At 40.8% G+C, this 21,477-nt stretch overlaps 1 protein-coding gene and 1 pseudogene across 14 annotated transcripts in view; both read right to left on the bottom strand.

Moving 5' to 3' along the window:
- Nucleotides 1-6,910: 6,910 nt before the first annotated feature.
- On the bottom strand, nt 6,911-12,041 carry LOC121492542 (annotated as a pseudogene).
- A 3,596-nt stretch (nt 12,042-15,637) lies between these two features.
- The window catches only part of TRIM9 (tripartite motif containing 9), a 108,818-nt gene continuing 102,978 nt past the window's right edge, over nt 15,638-21,477 (bottom strand). For 8 of the 14 annotated variants that reach the window (XM_041758234.1, XM_041758242.1, XM_041758237.1 and 5 more), the window contains 2 exons: nt 19,754-19,916; nt 15,638-17,715 (listed from right to left, as the gene is read on the bottom strand). In XM_041758234.1, coding sequence (XP_041614168.1) covers nt 17,653-17,715; nt 19,754-19,916 — 226 coding nt within the window. In that variant the 3' untranslated portion in view covers nt 15,638-17,652. Of the gene's footprint in view, nt 19,917-21,477 lie in introns of all 14 variants that reach the window. The other 6 variants (XM_041758232.1, XM_041758240.1, XM_041758233.1 and 3 more) reach the window with 1 other exon arrangement.

Genomic DNA, 21,477 nt, shown 5'->3' with positions numbered 1-21,477 from the left:
AGCATGGCTGACCTCTGGAGATCTTCCTGCCTCAAGCCTTCTTGTGCCAGCATCACTTCCATGGCAGGGTACACCCACTCTGCCTCCAACTATGGGTGTTCTGAGAGGTATAGTGCTGAGTGGAAACAAAAAGAAGAGGTGGTGCCCTGTTAGGAGCACCGGGACATAGCTCTCTGGGTATTATTTTGTGTACTCAGGCCCTGGATTTCTGAGCTGGGTACTGATAACAGGGTAACTCACACACTTTCTCTGTCCATTCCAGGCACCCAGTGGCTCTGTCCCAGAGGGTGGAGTCTCTTTGTTTCAATCAGTTCTCTTTGCATCTGATGTTCCACAGTCCAGCCCCCTTTGGGCTGACATGGGGCTAGATGGTTTTTAGGTCCTGCCAAATGGTGGACAGGATTTCTTTTGTTGAAATTTTATATTTCAAGAAGCTCATATGAATATCTACGTGGGAATTTGCAAGAAGTTGTATTGGAGATTATTACCCTGATACGGCAATAACCTCGAAATTGAAGGCTGGGAGATTTGATTAGTGAGGGAAGTAGAGGAAAGATTGAGCTAAATATGGTTCCTGAGGTAGGGATGGGGTTAAGTTGCAGCTGTTGGAAGCTTTCCATACTTGGGATACTGTATTTCTGGTGAGGAGGGATGAATGGAAAGGACAGTGACAGGTTACCAAAGAGATATCTTGTTTACTTTGAAAATTTTCCTGGAGTTGGCTTTGGTCTTAATCCTCCCAGACACTGGATGGGAGTGAGCCTAAACAAGAAATCCTTTTTACACTACTTTGGTGATCCTCTGAGAGGGCCAAAGCCAAAGGCCAGGGTGCAGGGAGACCAGGTCTCTATCCGAATTTCTCCAAGTCCTTTAAAAGAATTAAATTTTATTGTAGTGAGAACATTTAACATGAGAACTACTCTCTTGACAAATTTTTAAGTGTACAACACAATATTGTGAACTATAAGTACAACGTTGTATAGCAGGTCTCTAAAACTCATTCATATCATTTAACTGAAACTTTATGCCCAATGATTAGCACTTCCCCCTCCCTACTTCCCCCAGCCTATAGCAACCACCATTCTACTCCTTGACTGTATATATTTTAGCACTTCCATGTTCAATGCAGCATTATTCATAATACCCAAGATATGGAAACAACCTAAATGTCTGTCTACAGATGAATGGATAAAAAAATATGGTATATATGTACATTGGAATATTATTCAGCCTTAAAAAGAACTGAATTCTGTTGAACAGAATGGATGAATCTTGGTGACATGATACTGAGTGAAATAAGCCAGTTTCAGAAGAGAGAACACTACATGATTCCACTTAAAAGAGGTATCTAAAATAGTCAAATACTTGGAGATAAACCATCTTAATCCATTCCAGGAAAAGAAGACTTATGTCCCTCTAATCCCATATCACTATCTGATTCCAGTTGATAACATCTTCATGCCATGTGTGCCACTTGCATGAACAGATGGAGCTGAGAAACTTGGCCAATATCAAGTGTTAAAGGAGTGTACATAGGTAGTTGTGGCTCATTTGTTCATGTGTCTAAGGAAGCATATAGGAAATGGTTGTTTCCTATTGGAATAATGCTAAAAAAGACAGGTCCCTGTCCTCCAAGAATTAATTCACATAAAGTATTTTTCTAACAAGACTTAAAACTTGAAAACTCAAAAAAAAAAAAAAACACTTGAAAACTCTTTAAATCTATTTTTGAGGATCCACAAAACACATGTAATTTTAAAATTGGAGTTGTAATTTGTTATTCCATACCCCAAGTGAAACAACTTTGCATGTAAGGGAGGAAGCTGGGCATCCCACTGAGGGTATATGTGGATTAGTGCTTCTTTCCTATTTGGAAAGTAGAGCAGAATGGTTAGGAGTGAAAGCCCCAGAACCGACATGTGGGGTTTCCAATCACACAGCTCTATCACGTACCAGCTGTGTGACTCTGGGTAACTTACACAAACTTTATTTGCTTTAATTTCCTCATCTTTAAAATGGAGGACAACAATAATGCCAACCTCATAGGGCTGTTATATCGGTTAAGTGAGTTAATAAATGGCAAGTGTTTAGAATAGTGCTTGGTACATTGTGAGCACAGTAACAATTGCCATTAACAATTACTTACCCTAAGAAACATCGGTGTGAACAATACTAAAGGAATGAAAATCTCGTAAAGTTATTCAAGGCTAAAATACTTTGCAAACCTTTTCCCCTTCCTCATCCACATTGTAAGTATAATAGCAAGGTGTATTTAATTACATACTGACCATTCTGCATTGCTAGGATCTGCAAGAGCTTAACCAAGAGGAATCCCGATGAGATACTATATTAGGCATGTCACTTATTTTTTCACTTAATCCTTATAACTATTATATCATGTAGGTACTATTATCTCCAGTTTATAACAAATTAAGGCTTATTGAGGTTAATTACCTGGTTTAAGGTTATATCTAATGAAGTGGTTAATGTGGGTGGGAAACCTGGTTTTTGTGACTCACTCAAGAATCCATGTTGAGACAGATTTTCAGACCGGCAAGATCCAAAGAATGATTTAAAATGTTTTTTTTTTCAAATTAAGTTAATGTTTTTATCAACTTAAAAAGTAAACAGCATATAAATAAATATGGGACGAGGACAAGCATGTTATAGAATAACAGTGAGTTGCAAATGAGCCTTCAAAACCACAATTTGACAAAAATGAAAACTAAACAATGATTACATAATCCAATTTCAAAAGTATATACAAACTCAAACATTTTATTTTTATTTATTTATTTATTTATTTATTTATTTATTAAAATTTTATTTGTTTATTCATGAGAGACACAGAGAGAGGCAGAGACACAGGCAGAGGGAGAAGCAGGCTCCATGCAGGAAGCCCGATGTGGGACTCGATCCCGGACTCCAGGATCATGCCCTGAGCCAAAGGCAGACTCTCAACCACTGAGCCACCCAGCCATCACTTATTTTTATTTTTAAATAATTTTATTTAAATTCTAGTTCCTTAACATACAGTGTAATACTGGTTTCTGAAGTGGAAGTTAGTGATTCATCACTTACATACAACACCCAGTGCTCATGACAACAAGTGCCTTCCCTATCCATCACCCATTTAGTCCATCCCTCACCAACCTCCCCTCCAGGATGCCTCAGTTTGTTCTCTACAACTAAGTCTTGGGGCAGGTGGGTGGCTCAGTTGTTTAAGCATCCAACTTTTGATTTTGGCCCAGGTCATGTTCTTGAGGTTGTGAGAATGAGCCCATTGTTGGGCTCCGTGCCCAGCAGGGAGTCTGCTTGAGATTCTCTCCCTCCCTCTTCCTCTGCCTCTTGCCCCCTGTGCATGCGCTCTCTCTCTAAAGTAATAAATTAATTAATCTTTGAAAAAGAAGTTCTCATGGTTTGCTTCCTTCTCTTTTTTCCCCTTCCCATATGTTCATCTGTTTTGTTTCTTAAATTCCACACATGAATGAAATCATATAGAATTAGTCTTTCTCTGACTGACTTATTTTGCTTAGCATAATGTACTCTAGCTGCATTCATGTCATTGTGAATGGCAAGATTTCATTTTTTTTGATGACTAATATTTTATCGTTTGTACATGCCACATCTTAATCCATTCATCAGTCGATAGAAATTTGGGCTCTTTCCATAGTTTGGCTATTGTTGATAATGTTGCTATAAATATCGTGGTGTATGTACCCCTTTGAATCTGTATTTAGTAATATCCAGTAATCAGTAAATATCCAGTAGTACAATTGCAGAATATTAAGGTAGTTCCATTTTTAACTTTCTGAGGAACCTCCATACTATTTTTCAGAGTGGCTGCACCACTTTGCATTCTCACCAACATGTAAGAGTGTTCCCTTTCTCTGCATCCTCACCAACATCTGTTGTTTCCTGTGTTAATTTTAGCCATTCTGAGAGTCATGAGGTGGTATCTCATCATGGTTTTGACTTGTATTTCCCTGATGATGAGTGATGTTGAGTATCTTTTCATGTTTTGATAGCCATCTGGACGTCTTCTTTGGAAAAATGTTTATTCATGTCTTCTGCCCATTTCTTTATTGGATTTTTGGATCCAATCTTTTCGGATTATTTGTTTTTTGGGTGTTGAGTTTGATAAGTTCTTTATAGATTGTGGATACTAAAGCTTTATCAGATATGTCTTTTACTAATATATTCTCCCATTCTGTACCCTGCCTTTTATTTCTGTTGACTGTTTCCTTTGCTGTGCAGGAACTTTTTATCTTGATGAAGTCCCAGTACAACTTTGCCTTTGTTTCCTTTGCCTCCTGTGACGTGTCTAGCATGAAGTTGCTCCAGCCAAGGTCAAAGAGTTAGTGCCTGTGTTCTCCTCTAGGATTTTGATGGACTCCTGTCTCACATTTAGGTCTTTCTTCCATTTTGAATTTATTTTTTTATATGGTGTAAGAAAATGGTCCAGTTTTATTCTTCGGCATCGGGCTGTCCAGTTTTCCCAATACCATTTTTTGAAGAGACTGTCTTTTTTCCATTGGATAGTCTTTCTTGCTTTGTTGAAGATTAGTTGAGCATATAGTTGTAGTCATTTCTGGGTTTTCTGTTCTGTTCCATTGATCTATATGTCTGTTTTTGTGCCAGTACCATACTGTCTTGATGACCACAGTTTATAAAAAAATATTTTATTTATTTATTCATGAGAGACACAAAGAGGCAGAGACATAGACAGAGGGAGAAGCAACTCCTCACAGGGAGCCCCATACGGGACTTGATCCCCGGACTGTGGGATCAGGACCTGAGCCAAAGGCAGATGCTCAACTGCTAAGCCACCCAGGCGTCCCGACCACAGTTTTGTAATACAGTTTGAAGTCCAGAATTGCAATGCCTTCAGCTTTGCTTTTTCAGGATTGCTTTGGTTATTCGGGGTCTTCTGTGATTCTCTACAAATTTTAGGATTGTTGGGACACCTGGGTGGCTCAGTGGTTGAGCATCTGCCTTCAGCTCAGGGTTTGATGCTGGAATCCCAAGATTGAGTCCCATATTGGGTTCCCTGAATGGAACCTCTTCTCTTCCCTCTGTCTATGTCTCTGCCATTCTCTGTGTGTATGTCTCTTGTGAATAAATAAATAAAATCTTAAAAAAACACAAATTTTAGAATTGTTTGTTCTAGCTTTGTGAAAAAAGCTAGTGGTGCTTTGATAGGGATTCCATTAAATGTGTAGATTGCTTTGGGTAGTATAGACATTTTCATAATGTTTGTTCTTCCAATCCATGAGCACAGAATGATTTTCCATTTTGGGGGGTCCTCTTCAATTTCTTCATAAGTGTTCTATAGTTTTCAGAGTACAGATCTTTTATCTCTTTGGTTAGGTTTATTCCCAGGTATCTTATGGGTTTTGGTGCAATTGTAAATGGAATAGATTCCTTTTTCTGTTCTTTCATTATTGGTGCATGGAAATACAACAGATTTCTGTACATTATTTCTTATTACTTTGTTGAATTCATGTATTAGTTCCAGCAATTATTTTTGTGGAATCTTTTGGGTTTTCTAAATAGAGTATCATGTTACCTGCAAATAGTGAAAGTTTGAAAGACTTCTTCCTTGCTGAATTAGATACCTTTTATTTTGTTGTTGTTGTTGTCTGATTGCTGAGGCTAAGACTTCCAGTACCATGTTAAAGAGTAATGGTGAGAGTTGACATTACTAACTTGTTCCTGACCATAGAGGAAAAGCCCTCAGTTTTTCCCTATTGAAGATATTAGCTGTGGGTCTTTTGTATATGGCTTTTATGATGTTACAAACTCAAACATTTTAAGACGTTAAGCAGCAAAATGAGACATCCCAACACCAAAGGAGAAAACTGAAGGCAAATGGTTACCTGATGGCACAAATGCCTCCAGAAAATATTATTGTTAATAATCTACAGGAGAGGAACTTTCAAGAGTTTATGGTTCAGATTCCAAATGTTTTTGGGTAAAGTGATCTGAGACTGATTCTTGAGTGTGATATAATTCTGAGTAAGATATCTGAGCATGTCCTTCAAAAGGTATCATGAAATGAGTAAACAGGAAATCTTGTCCCTTCATGCCTTTCAACACACAAAGACCAAACCATATTCATGAATATCGGACTCTTTCTAGTAATGCAGAATGTAAAGGAGCTGACTGGTATATAAGGAGGTGTGGTACTTCTATTTCCTTTACATATGTTTTGGCTCAAGTCAAAAGGCCTACAATTTAATGAAATAAAGGAATGCTCATGTTACATGCTGAAGGCCACTTACCATGAATAGTGAATCTACAAATATTACTTTCAAAGCCTAGAGTTATCTGTTAGCAATGCATATTATCAAGAGGTTTTATAAAATGTCTAACCATGACTTAGACATGAGTGCTATGTGCTAAGTCCAGAATATTGATAAAAATCAGCCAGCATGTCACTGACTTCATTTTATTTTAATTTTTGAAAGAGAGAGAGAGAGAGAGAGAGCGCAGGGGGAGGGGCAGAGAGAGAGAGAGAGAGAGGGAGAGAATCCTGGGCAGGCTCCATCCTTAGCGCAGAGCCTAACACAGAGCTTGATTTCATGACCCTGAGATCATGATTTGAGCCAATATCAAGAGTAAGACGCTTAACTGACTGAGCCACTCAGGTGCCCTCAACTCTCATTTTAAATAGGCATGTGAAAATGAGAATGCTGCTGTATGGTACTGAGTAGTATATACTGAAGTTAGTGTGCTTTAATGAGTATCTGCTCTACATTAATTCCCTTCAATTAAAGAAGCACATGAAATAGAAAAAAAATCTTATCAGTCAATAAAAGGAGTTAGTGTTTAAAAATGACAATGGAGCACTTGCAGCTTCATTTTTCAAAACTTCACAAAGGTGCAAACAATGTACTGCTTTCCAGGCTCACATGGACAGATCAGTACTGTTATGTCTGGTCTTCCTAGATGCACCGGCATCTCGTGGCAGTACTTTCTGCAAATCTGATAGAGCAGCAGCTCTCTCCTCTTTTTTTTTTTTTTTCTCCTCTTGATGTCTATCACAGCATGCAACTGTGTGTGCCTGGTAGGGGTCTGTGGAAGGGCAACGGTAGGCGTTTTTGGAGTCTGACAGTTGTCAGAGTCACTGCCACCTTCCAAGTCAACCTGTATGTAATTGAGCTCCCTGTGTTCTAAACTTGGGCATCTGATATCAAAGTTAAAGACTGTCAGCATACAGTCCCGATGTCCTGAATATTCCATTTTGTAAGCACTTGCTGGCACTCTTACATTCTCTGTATTTACAGTTATGATCTGGATCTAGATTAGTATGGTGGCCCTTTAGAGATGGGATCTATGGTCCAAAGTTGTCATCTTCATCCCTACTTAGCTTGGGCGCTTCCTAGATAGGAGGCAAAGATGATAAATTTTCATAGTTTAATAACACAGTTCTTCTCTGAGCTGAAGTATTGATATTCTGGGTAACTGAAGTAATAATGCCAGATGTTAAATGACCTCTCCTGACCCCTGAGGCACTAGGGATAGATAGCCCATTGATATTTTCATACACCAGTTTGTTAATAGAGGGTGCGATTCTTCACTCATCATTATCATATTTAGTGTCCCATTCTGTGCTATTGGCACCACTTCCGCTGACTTGGTCTCTTTCAAGTTGTTCTAGTTTCTCATTTTACATTAACTACGTTTGAACAGGGGTTGGTCCTAAGACAAATTTGACTCCCTTGGATTCAAGAAGAATCTGAGGGTCTCTGTCCTCAGTACTACTTGGTTGTGCTGCTTTCAGCACTAGAAATCCTCACCTCCAATGGGACATGCACATTTGTATGGTTTTTCTGCTCTTCTTGAAACTCCTGTAGTGTTGATATAGGTATGTACTTGCTCCCCAAATTTCAAAAAAGTTTTTTTTTTATCAGCTATGTGGATTTTTATGCTATGAGAAAAAAAAATTCCCAGTTCAGTTCTGAGTAGCTTAGAGGCAGTGATATCTTGTGTTCATTTCTTGGAAAAGATGTATTAGGTAAAATCGGCTCTGGCCTCAGTTTCAACTGAGCTGTGGAAGTTCTGTTGTTTTTTGAGCTAAATCAGTTGGCTTCCTGCTATTTCTAAAATATTTGCTTTTGTAAAAAAAGAACATATCCCAGTAATTAAAGGCACAGATTTAAACAGCATTCATTCACTCAAATCACTGCATAGATATAACTGTCACTTTCCTTTGCTCATTTTGCTGCCAGCACCCACCCCCACTTTTCTGGAAACAGCACTCAGATCGAACGTGGTGGCTTGGATCCTGAGTCATGGTGTTCTGCTGTCCTTCAGCCAAGAGTCAGACACAGGACCCAAGCAAAATCATACTCTTTTTGGAAATCAAATCTTGAGCAGAGAGAACAAGATGGGAAAGAGCCAGAGAAGGCCAACTGCTCATCACTTTCTGCTCTGGTTCCCATCTTTCTGAGCTACCATTCTAGTACCTTCTATCTGTGCCTTGAGGTCAGCCAGAGTCAGGTTCCATTTTTTTGTAACCAGACTCCTCTCTGGTGTATGTGGCCTGCGAGAGCCTCGGTGGTCTAGCCCTGCTCAGCTCCCGAGCTCACCTGGCGCTGCGCCCCCTCTCACCACAGGCCAGCTGCGCTGCATTGCTCTCTAGCTCCTTGGACACACGGAACTTGTTCCCACCTTGAGCCCTCTGCCATTGCCCATTGCTCTGTTGCTCAAATGCCACCTGCTCGGAGAGGCAAATGCTGACACTCCAAAGCTTTCCATCTCATTAGCCTGTTCAATTTCTGATACTAGTATTTAAAATTATCTCTTGTTTTATTTACTTACTTATTATTTGCATTTCCTGGTTAGAATATCATGTCTAAGAAGCTAGAGACCTTGTCTACTTTGTTTACTGGTATCGCTAGCATTTCATAGCATGTGGCACTTAATAGGTGCTCATTAAATATGAGTGAGTGTGTTGTATGTAGTACACCCTGGGTAGAGCAATCTTGTGTCCTATGACTAAGTGGTTAATGAAGAGCATACATAGGCTTTGGTATTAGGCTGTCTGGATTTCAATCTTGGCTCTAACGCTTGCTGTGTGACCTTAGGTAAGTTACTTAAGCTCTTTGTGCATCAATTTTCCCATTTCTAAAATGCTAATAACAAAAATGTATAAGTAGGATGAAGATTAAGCAAGTCTTTGGTACATTGCATGGAAAACAATGAGGTTGAATATACGGCTACCAATATTATTAGAGTATTTCTCAATTGTAAGAAGCTTTTGTCAGAGATTGTAAAATGTGCCACTGGCTTCATATTAGTGCTTCTGGAGAAAACCAAAATCAAATACAACATTAAATGAAAACAAATCGGGCAACCCCAGTGGCTCAGTGGTTTAGCACTGCTCTCAGCCTGGGGCGTGATCCTGGGGACCTGGGATGGAGTCCCATGTCGGGCTCCCTACATGGAGCATGCTTCTCCCTCTGCCTGTGTCTCTGCCCCTCTCTCTCTGTGTCTCTCATGAGTAAATAAATAAAATCTTTAAAAAATTAAAATAAATTAAAACAAATCTACAAAAACTATTTGCAACATCATACTTTATCTCTACAAATACATGCTGTTTCCTTTTTCAGAATGCAATCATACCTGGCATCAAAAATGCCTATCAAAAAAAAAAAAATGCCTATCAAGTGTGGTGGCCATGGGCTGTTCCATGTAATATAATGGTAACCTCTGCTGATAATCTGGACCTTGTTAGCATCTTTGTGATGCAGCAGAATAATTTAAACCCGTCAAAGAATTTTGTGGGTTATGTGGTAGTTTGTTAGTTTGTTTGCATTTCCCTTTTGGCTACATTGTATTATTGCTGCGAATTGAATTATAAGTAACTCTAAGTAAAGAGCTTTTCTGGGAAATAGCTGGACGCTTTTGACAGATTTGGACATGATAGTTTTTGATACATCAATTGGTCCCAACAATTGAAAATCTTGTAATCTTTTCTCAGAATTTTGGCAATTTTTACTGCTTTCAATCACAGAATCCAGTGTATGGTTATTAATTTTGTGCATACACTAAATTTTTTCTGTTTTCTATTTTTTCTATATTTTGCATTATAGTAGAATCTTTTAAAAGACCTCTTTTTTTTTAAGATTTTATTTATTTATTCATAGACACACAGAGAGAGGCAGAGACACAGGCCGAGGGAGAGGGAGAAGCAGGCTCCATGCAGGGGGCCCGATGTGGGACTTGATCCCAGGTCTCCAGGATCACACCCCAGGCTGCGCCAAACCGCTGCGCCACCGGGGCTGTCCTTAAAAGACCTCTTTTTAAAAAATTTTATTTATTCATGAGAGAGAGAGAGAGAGAGAGAGAGAGAGACACAGGCAGAGGGAGAAGCAGGCTCCATGCCTGGAGCCCGATGCGGGACTCGGTCCCAGGACTCCAGGGTCACGCCCTGGGCCAAAGGCAGGCACTGAACTGCTGAGCCACCCAGGGATCCCCCTTGAAAGACCTCTTAACTGATAATTGTCATGTGAATTTAAGTTTACCAGCTACCTGTACACCTGAAACTAATATAACACTACATGTTGGTTATACTGGAATTAAAATTTAAAAATAGTAAAAATAAATAAATTTACCACCTACCAGTGCAGATAACTTCCCAGAAGCAACAGGCCAAAGAACTGACCCACCCCTACATCTTATTAATTTCCCAGACATATAGACAGTGCAAACTGTGTGTATATGCCATCCACACATTCTCTCTCTACCTCTGCCTTCTCATGCCTGACTGCACACCAGAATCATCTGGGCAACTTGAAAAAATCCCACATTCTCAGGCTGAATGCCAAGCCAATTAATGTAGTATCCCGGTATCACTGTTTCTAAAATTCTTTAGATGATTTCAATGTGCAGTGGAGGTTGAGAAGCACTGCCGTACCAGTGGCTGGTGAGATTCTTTTGACACATGTGAGATGTGTCTTAATTGCAGAGATGTTAACGTGTGGAAAAAAAAATCTTTGCATCTGAAAAAGAAGGAAATATGATATTGTTTTGTTATTATTAGCCTAGCCCCAGGAAGCTTCAGACCATGAAAAATATATTGGGTCAGACCCATTTTTGTAGAAAACGGACATTCCTTTGTTGCCCTTAATAGCACCTTTGGTAGTTCCTACTAGGAATGTGTCCCAGTGATGACGTTTCCTCTAGTTACTGCCAGAAACCTGACAAGGGGCTTAAAGATGAAGCCTGACAGCTGAGACCTCTAAAGAGTAAAAATCATGTGCGGAATGCATCTGAAGCTCCTTGTCAATGAGCCTGCACCTGTTGTCCCCTTTGAGCCCCTGATTTGGCATCCCAAATGCTCCAGGACTGGCCTTGAGTGTGTTGTCTGATCCAGTGGGATCTTCTCTCTACCCATTCCCAAGGCATGGAGAACAGATCTCAGATTCTCTTAAAATCGAGGAAGGATTGGATGATAGACAAGCAGCTTACACGCAGTCTGAGTATTTATTGCAGGTGGTAACTGCACTACATTTCAATACTTGGTCTTAGTTGAAATCTTGAAAACTTGAAAGTTAATAGTGGCATAGAGTTTTGGCTGATCCTCACAAGTTTCTAAGATTGACTGATTTCTTTCTGATAGATACTTGTGATTTTTTTTCCTGCTGGTCTATCAGGTCTGAGCAAGCCCATCACTATATCTAAATATTAAAGTCTGCATGTTTGTATAGACTATCGCATTGCCAACAAAGAAACCAAATTCATGAGAAACTGCACTTAACCTTCACCTGCTCATCATTTTCAGCCTGCCAATCAATAAGACTGGAGACTTATTTCTTCACATCTGACATCCACATTGTCCACCAGGGCAATAGGAAAATATATTGAGTGGAGTGTTCTTTTCACAGATCTTATGTGGAAATCCTCATTAAGGAAGGAAGCATTAGGATCCTCATTTACCTCAGACAACTTTCTCATTATACACTTATTAACTCCTAGGTTGAAAATACAGGCCAAAACCAGAATGCAGAGTAGTTAATATTTAATACCTTCATCTTTCCTTAAAAGTAGTTTGTTAAATAATGACATAATAAATCAATGCAGCTGATAAATCTATAGTACTAGAAGTAGGTTTAGGCAGGATAAAGATGGGCCCTGTTAATTAAAGAAGAAAACAGATGGGCATGATATATAGGCAGGGATAACAAAAGAGGAACCAAAATGTAAAGTATAATTTGGAGAGGAGTTTTAGAAAATTAATAAGCCTATTATATAAAGTAATTTACAGTGATTTAAACCTCCTTGAGAAAGATCAGATGAATATTTGTAATCTCTTCTGGTTTATTAAAGTTCTAAATATTTTGTTTAACACCTTAATATCTGGAATGTAGGTATGATTAAGAATATAATTTTGCTTTCCAAATAGCTAGCCAATTTTCAAATATTTTTCAACAATGCCGAATAATTTTCATTTCCTCCTTCCTGATTCTCTGCTCAATATCTATTAAAATCTCTATTTTTGAGTTGTAGTTGATTTTAGTAATAGTATGCCATTTTGATTACTGTGGCTTTGAAAATAGATTTTAATGTGTCATACGAATTAAGTGACTGCTTTTGCTCAGAATGTCCTTGCCTACAGTCTTCTATTCATTTAACAAATGAATTTAACATTTTGTCAAGTTCCATAGATAGTTGTCCCAGGAATATGAATCATTATTGACACTCAGTTGAGATGTTAGTAATAAAAAAGGGAGGGGATGGGATAGTGGCATTATGAAGAGTCTGCACACAAACGAATAATCCCTAACACTTCAAAGCACTCATCATGGGCCAGGTACTGTCCAGAGTGTTTTACACATATTATTTGATCTAACCCTCAAAACCATTCTATTGTTACCTCTACTTTAGACTGTGGAAAATGTGGGTGAGCTTTCATTCCATGCTCCTGAGCAACAGCTGGCACAACATGGGGCCAGGACCAGAAATTAGACAGTGACCCCCAGATGCTGCTCTGTCACTACACTTTTCTCCTCTCAGGGTTGTCTGATAAGGCAGAGTATAGAGGTTATTTAATAATTAATACTCACATTGAACCCGTCTTTCCTCTCTATTGCACAAAGTACTTATTTATGTGTGATCTCATGTTGTGCTCCTTTCTTTGTGCAGAACTCAAAGAAATGCATGATTGAACACACAATCCTTACCAGAGAATTTTAGCCAGGGTGGTCAGTCCACTGGTTCATACCTTCATGAAGTTTCTCTCATCAAGATGGTTTCTTTAGCTGTATGCTTTATTTTACATATTACAAATGGTGGCTATATATCAAAAGATGGTTTGTAAGTTGTTAACAAATAATTAAAATAGAATATTCAGCCATCCTTATTAGTGGAATAGTAATTTATTATATTCGTTATTAGAGATTTTAGACAAATATATTGGTGGAGAAAGGGCAAGAACCACCAACCAAAATATCAACTCTTCTAGATTTCATGGTGAACATTTATTTTTACCTGGTGGGAGAAGGAAGAAAAATATGAGTAAGATTCATAACCACTGGGGGTAAGAGCTTCCTTAACGGGAGTCAGGTTTTCTACTTTTTCCACCACCCCGGCCTTTCAGGAAAGGGACAAGTTAAAGTCCATGTCAGAAAGGTTCAGAATAAAATGGAGAGGCCGTCTTCACCATATAGGAAGAGGAAGCAAATCAAAGCCCTTTCACCACCAAGGGAATATGGGAAGGAAAAAGTAGGGTCAGGAGATCTGCTCCTAGGTCCCTGAAACCCTTTCTTCTGCCTTGGGCTTTATCTCAGAGGACAGCCTGGGGGAAATAGGAACAGACTGGGGTGTAGTTGGAGGGAGGCTATAGGGAGATCCTGGTCTTGTCAAACATGGCCCTTCAGCCTTTCAAAGTGTATAATTCAGTGATTTAACAATTACAAGGCCATGCAACTATCACTACTAGTTCTGTGCTATCTAGTTCTTACCTGAAGCTTTTCTTAGCACAGCTGTGGCAGAGTGGTACAGATAATACATCTGAAAACTCCACTGATCTTTCTGTGCATTTAATTAGGGGCCTTCACTGTTCAGTCTTTTCCAATACCTCAGCTTCTGTGTGTATCCCAAACACTGGTTCTTTGGATAAAGACACGATTTAGGAAGTCTCAGTTACCTATGATGTATCATGTCAGACTCAGGCTTCCCTAAACACCAGTGGAAGTAGCTGGCACATATATTTGAAGATATGTGCAGGTGTCTTTAGTGTATTCGTATAGATTACAAAGTAGTGTGATCTGAGAACTTCTTTAATTACTATAGTTGCTTTGATTCATGATCAAAATCCTGATTCAACAGAAAATCCTCCTTTCTTATCAGTGAGCTGAATAGATAAGCAAAAGATTAATGTGCACATTAGAGGCAGAAAAAAAGGATTTCACTTCCCGAAAATAGGATGATATCTTGCAAATCACTTCTTTGTTCCCATGAGGCAATGCCAGGAATCAGAAGTTCCATTAACCTCACTGCCATGAGAAGAGTAGAAAGCTGCTAACATGTTCTCTTAGAGAATAGGAGGGAAGAAAACCACCACAGTGAAGGGACCCATAGAAGACAAAGGGTAGTGGGTGAGGAAACGGATGTGGAAACCTGGTGAACACAGAGCAGGCGCAGCTGCCAGTTTCCTAGTGTGGCGTTCTGATGTCATACGGTGGATTAGGTGCTTGTAGGAGATATTTTTTCCTTAAAAAAACAAACAAACCCACGAAAAAACCCCAGCTCATTTTATAAGGGTGATGATAGGGGTGCCTGGGTGGCTCAGTCAGTTAGTTGAGCATCGAACTCTTGGTTTCAGCTCAGGTCATGATCTTGGGGTTGTGAGATGGAGGCCCCAAGTTGGGCTCTGTGCTCAGTGGGGAGTCTGCTTGGGATTTTCTCTCCCTCCCCCTCTGCCCCACCCCCCCTGCTTGCACTCTTTCTCTCCAATAAATAAATAAATCTTTTTTTTAAAGCGTAATGACAGTGTAAAGGAAATCAGTACAGTTGTGATTATTTATTTATAAAATATTTTATTCATTTCTCTGAGAGAAAGAGTATGCACAAGCAGGGGGGAGGGGCAGAGGGAGAAGCAGGCTCCCCACTGAACAGGGAGCCCAATGTGGGATTCTATCGCAGGACCCTGGGATCATGACCTGAGCAGAAGGTGGACACTTAACCAACTGAGCCACCCAGGCGTCCCTGTTGTGATTATTTAAAAACAATCTTAATGTTCAGTCATTCAAAGTAATGTTGAAGAAACCAGATTTGAAAAAGTCAGTGACCCTATACTTTGTAGTACAAGTTTATGGCCTTTTTCAGGAGTAGGTTTGTGAAAGTAAGTTTCTGAGATTTGGAGGTAGACCCACACAGCATCTAAACTATAGATGTTTCACATGAAGAAGTTAAGGTTCAGGAGGTATGTAGGTACCACCAGGAGGCAGTATTAGGGTTCTCAAGGAAATCAGGTGAAGACCAAGTGCTTTCAAGAACTCTGGAGGAAAAAAAAAAAAGAACTCTGGAGGAATTTCCAATTACACTTGACTGAAGACCTATTGCTCTGACAAAGGTGAATTGTCATCCCCAATAGACGAAAGCTAAGAAATTCTCAAGAGACACAGGATATTGTCTCATAAAAATCTTTTATTGGCACACTGGGAATACCCATTTTTTTCTAGTACAGTAGCTGTATGCATCTACAATGGCAATTCTGTGTAAACTATGTGTTACAAGTCACTAGAAATCTACTTAGCAGGATGAATTTAATAAAGAACAAGAGTAGCTATGAGTCTACAGCGGCCCAGCCATCGAGTCTCATCGGAGAGTAAATCAAATATCAAACTAGTGTTGTCCTGCAACAGAGTTTTTCTGTAGCCAAGAAACCAGATGGACATAAACAGGATAGCACCCATTCAATAAATTAGGTACACTTAAACTAGAAAAACACTGTAACTGATAGAAATGATCTAAATAAAGCACAAAAGGAAATAATTAGCTATTTACACATATTACTTCTTGCCAAAACTTTAGTTGGTTAGCTTTCCCAACATACCTCTTCTCATTTTTCTGTTATTCTTGTTTGTTCACGTGGAATTTCTTGGCTCACTGGCAGATATGTAGACAATGTTATCAGAACCTCTTTCCATGTTCTACATTTTCTAAAGCTTCATGTCAAACTAAAGAATCTGAAGGTACCTATGTAAGTCTATCTCTATAGAGAAGTAATAAGAATTATTGTTCTGCTATTGGTCATAGCAATGACATACAATTTCATTTTCTTCCAAACATGATTTGAACTACTCCAGAAAGTTAGGTTGTGAATGGCAGCAGAGTGGATGGGTTTGTCATTTGTAACAGGCACAGATATACATGGAGACAAGTGTGTTTATCCTGAGAATGGGGATGCCGTGGACTGCAAATTAAGATCCCCCATTACTGAAAATGGGTTCTCTCTCTGGTCACTACTTTTTTTTTTTCACATTTATTGTTAAGGCTTTGTGTCATTGCAGCATTAACAAATAAGAATGCCGACATCATTTCTGCCAAAGGAGGGCTCTGTGATGAATGGCAGCAGGTACCATAATTAAAATAGTGTAGCTGAAAAGGCATTGAGTTGGTATGTTTCCGGTGCCATGGCCAGAATGGGTAGATTTTTAGCATCTTCCTTGGAGATCTGAGAGATCTTGCCAATGAGCCTCTTTGCCCCATGTTTATTTCCTTTTCTAGTACCTATAACAATTTGTAATTGTATTATTTTTGGTTTGCTCTCCTATGAGAATATAAGCTCCAGAAGGGCAGTAACCACACCTGTGTTCACCACTGTGTCTCCATTGTTTAGAACAGTGCCTGGTCTTTAGTAGGTTCTCAGTTAAAAACTTAGATTAAATAAATGAACCAAATCATAAATCCCCTGGTCTGCCTATGTCTAGAGATTTTCTAGTTTGTTTCAATGACCAGGGTTGGCCTGTCCCAATGACCCAGTTATCCTAATGATCCTACCTGCTGTGAACCTTTGTGTAGCCATGTGGCTGATATTTTTGTGCTTCACAGGATAGTAAAACTTCTCAATGCTGCATTCACTCTGCCCACCTCTCAAAGATTAGCTATGCAGGGCTAGCACTGCATGAGAGGTAACAGCAAGAAACTTCTAGGAGGTAAACTGCAAGCTCCAGATTCACCTGATTCTTCCCCACCTCTCTCTACAACCTCTTTGTCAGAGAGCTTAAGAAAAAGGTTATCGGGAGAATATTTTCTTGGCAGTAACAGTTCAGTAAGTCACCAATAACGTGATCAGAAAAGAAACAAAATATAACTCACCTACAAAAAAAAAAAAACTATGTAAAATAAAAGCAAAATCTGGGAGTGGAAACCAAGTGCCACGGTGGGCCGTCTGGGTCCTTTCTTGGTGAGAGTTGCCGGACTCGGAAGTGAACGCAGGCATCAGAGCAGGAGAGAGGTTGGAAAGGAAGGGGCAGAGCAGAGCTGAGGGGCATGAAGACGTGGGACCAGCTTTCCTCTCCTCCTCGCCCTCTGCTTCCAGCTCTCCGGCACCCCGCATCCCACCGAATGCTGGCTGAGCTCCTGCGTCGCTCTCGGGCGGAGGTAAGAACGGGCAGCTGGCGCCTCCACGGCCCATCCTTAGGCTATTGATGCTCTGCTGGAGTAGAAGTCAGGGACCGGGAGCCCGGTGTGAAGCGTGACCTGGGGGACGAGACTGTGAGTCCTGGAGGCACGCGGGAACCCTCCCTGCACGCCCCTCCCCAGGCCACAGTGGATGTGTCCCTAATTCAACAGGGGGCCTGTTCATGTTCTTTAACGTCTATTCTAGTAGACGTTAAAGAGAATTCCAGTAGAATTCAGCCTGTGCTAAGAGCCTGGCCACCGGTGGTGGGTTCCCAAATCCTGGAGACACTTGTTAATATGGTTCTCATCCACCTGCCTCTTTTAAGGGTCCTGGGAAGGCTGCATTCCTTGTGACTGAAGACACGGGCAGTGATCTGCAGGTAGCAAAGCCTGTTGGCCCGGGCGCAGTGACACTGCCAAATCCATGGGTAGAGAACCGGTGAGCGGATAACCCTTCTCTCATCACTTGTCCACTAGTTACTCCAATTAGGATGAGCCTTCCGTTGGGGGGAAGAATAGGTGGTTGCCAGGTTTAAGAAACATGGGCACTTGTACTGTTCCCCTGGCTCCTATGTGGCCTGGCACCTCCTCGGTGGACAGCTGTGAGGACGAGGCTGGAACTGTCTCCTGCAGGACTATCGTTACTGTCATTCTTCCCCTTCTTGTCCCTGTCTCCCCAGCCCAAGGATCTTTCTCTAAAGATACTCAGGACATCCTGGAAAACACTGGAGAGCACCGAGTACAAGATTCTTTGGAAGGGGAACCAGCTGAAAAATGTGGAAGACTTTGAAGGAGGTTTTTCTAAGACTCACGTCTAGGGCAATTTATGGTTTCCTTTCTTCCAATGTAGAGGCTGAACTCTGAGAGATTAGATTTCAGCCTCCCAGAAAACCCCATCTAGTTGCAGGAAGAGAGAAGGGCAGAGGTCACTGGGTTGCAATCACTTTTACTGCACACACTGATAAATAACATTTTTTTTGTTTTGTTTTGTTTTGTTTTGATAGCTCCCAAGACTGTGGTTCTGAACAGAGGAAAAATCGCCTGCAGGCTTTTGATTCCCACGGCCTAGCTGTCTGCTGGATGAGGTGAACAGCTGATAATGAGAGCTCTGGCTGAGAAGGGCAGGGGAAGCTTGACTTAGCAGTGCCTGCCAGGCACCCCACGACTCTGATCTGTACCCCCATCCTGGCCTCTTGGCCCCTTTTTGCTCCCAGGAGGCTCCTTATGCCTTAGAAACTTTGTGCTGGTTGTCCCCTCTGCCTGGAAGGCTCCACACAGCTCACCTGTGACTGGAGTAAGGCCCACCCACCCTGAGCAGCCCCACTGAGACTGCAGCTGCCTTCCCCACCCCAGCATTCTCAACCCTCCTCGCCCTGCCCTTGGCCTGGTCTCCTTTGCACATATTGTCTTCTAACTATGTCATTAACACCACCATTGTGCTTATTATTGATTCTGTCTGTAACAAGGGCACGATTTTTATGTTTTGTTTTCACTGATTAACAACAATACGTATAATAATTATAATAACCGTGCCTTACGTATGAAAGGCACCCAGCAGTTGCTTGTTGAATGAATGCATGAGAAGAACCTGTTCGTTTGTCATTTGTAGTAAATCGTAAGTAAGTGGCCCGCAGGCGGGGACTGCTTTCTATCCCCGTGGCACCTAAGAGAACGGAGGAAGAGTGCGGAGAAGATGCTCAGGATTTTCTGATAATGATGCTAATACGTCAGTCTCATGCCTTCACCTCTCGAGCGCTCGCTCATGGAGCTTTGCATAAGTCTTTTTCATCTGTTTTCGAGCCAGCTGGTTCAGGAGTTTCATTCCTACTAGGGATGAAACTCGGCCTCAGGGCCGATCAATAGCAAACCGTGAATTGAGTTCCAACTTCCCACTTGCTGTTAATTAGACTGTCCGAGCTTAACGAAGGGGCTGATGCTGATCTGGAATCATCTCGGTTGTCATCGGGGATCCCTTTGCCCTCTCCTTTCCTCCGTGTCTTGGTCTGGGCCTTACCGGGTTGGCTTCCCTCTCTCAGGGATTAATGTACCACCCGCGGGCCGCCTTTGGAGTGGAGTGGGCAGGCGCTGCCGGAACACGCGGGGGCACGGTGCTTACCTGCACGTTCCTGTTCAGGCTGACCGCCGGGAAGAACAGGCCCTCCACGTTCTCGAAGGCTATGGGACCCTGCTGTTCGTCGTTGATAAAAAATGTCAAGGTTTTCCTATTTAAGTCGAGGAGGACCCCGATTGTGGCCCCCTTGGCGATCCCTCCCTCTGTTCTGTGGGAAAAGAAAATGACTGGGTTTCACTTGTCATCAATCTAGAAGCTCCCTTTTCGGTACACAATGTACAAATCCCTCTGTACTAACCAGTGTTTCTCAGCCGGTTTAAAAATATCATCCTCCACATCCCAGGAGTCTTTTTAAATATTTTTTTTCCCTAGTCACCCTCCTCACATGAAATTTTAATGCCACAGATATTCTGGGTATCTGTTGATGTGTTGTGTGTCTATCTGTGCTCTGTAAATAAAAAGTATGATTTTTTGCTTACCCCCCCACACCAATTTTCACTCTTTTGGGGGGAGATATCACTCCCTGTGAAGAATATAGATTCAGCGGTGCTGCTCTGCTGTTGCTGAGAGTGAACTCCTTGCCGGAGGGTCTCTACCGCTGAGCTGCAGCAGTAGGAAACAAACCGTTCAAGTCCAAGAAAAAAAAAAAGTAGGCTTTGGGCTATCAGAGCTCTGTCTACAGCTGTGTCGCACACTTTGCACAAATGGTGTGAATTAAACATCAACTCCAAAGTGACTTAATTTGAAAGTCAAAATAAAGAAGCACTTAAGCTGAATCTGAAGCATATGCATGAAGAAAAATTGGATTTGGAACCTTATGCTACCCATTTGACAGAAAAAAAAAAACACCTTATTCCAGAAAGATGTTAATTTTGGGCATGTTGAGCTTAAATTGAGAAGGCTCTCTAAAAAAATGACAACATTGAAAATGATTCTCTTCTGCAAAATGAAACAATCATATTGTAGTAGATGGAGGAGTGATTTTAAAAGAACCTGCACTGAAATGTCATTTTAAAGCAAATTATGTCTTATGTTTCGATTGATGGTTTTGCAGAAACCATGAACATGGATGATCTGGTTTGCCTTTTCCATCCCTCTTTGAGGTCTAGTAATATTGAACTTCATCTTTATCTCAGCTGAGCACAGAAGGGTAAGTGTTATTCTCTTCCCCTGGCCTGCAGGCTGCACACAGTTGTTAAAAGACGAGTTTATAAATTGCATCTTGCTAATTCACAGCTTCAACAAGGACAGCACAGTTTGCACGCAAGCAGACATGTTCAAGTTTAAGAACATGTCTCTTTGCACAGTGTGACACTTGTGTTGTTATTTACTTCCTCACTCCCAAATAATATTATTTACTTTCTCACTCCAAGATAAAGAAGCTAGAGGAGAAAAGTAAGTGTGGTACACAGGGGAATGCATTAGGAATCTCGTGATTGATCATTCTTCCAAATGTAAATCACCAAAAACAACCACTTATCCACATCTAGTAGGATTTGATATCGGGCTGAAATGGTATGTATGTTTACTTTAAATGATAATAAACAATACACATCTGAATGGAACTGTATAGAAAATAAAATGTCCAAGGGAATGGGAGTTGGAGGTCCCAGGAATCCTACTGGCTAGAGAAGGAGCAGTGATGATCATCCAGAAAAAGCTGAGAGTGGAATCCACCAGCCTGCCACTGCCAGACTCGCTTTCCTTTTGATATGACTGAATAGAACTGTATTTTTTCCCCCAAAACACCAGTGAGAGTGTATCTTAGA

The sequence above is a fragment of the Vulpes lagopus genome, chromosome 6 (genome assembly GCF_018345385.1).
Source record: "Vulpes lagopus strain Blue_001 chromosome 6, ASM1834538v1, whole genome shotgun sequence".
In the NCBI taxonomy this organism is placed as follows: domain Eukaryota; kingdom Metazoa; phylum Chordata; class Mammalia; order Carnivora; family Canidae; genus Vulpes; species Vulpes lagopus.
This window is presented reverse-complemented; position numbering and strand designations above follow the sequence as displayed.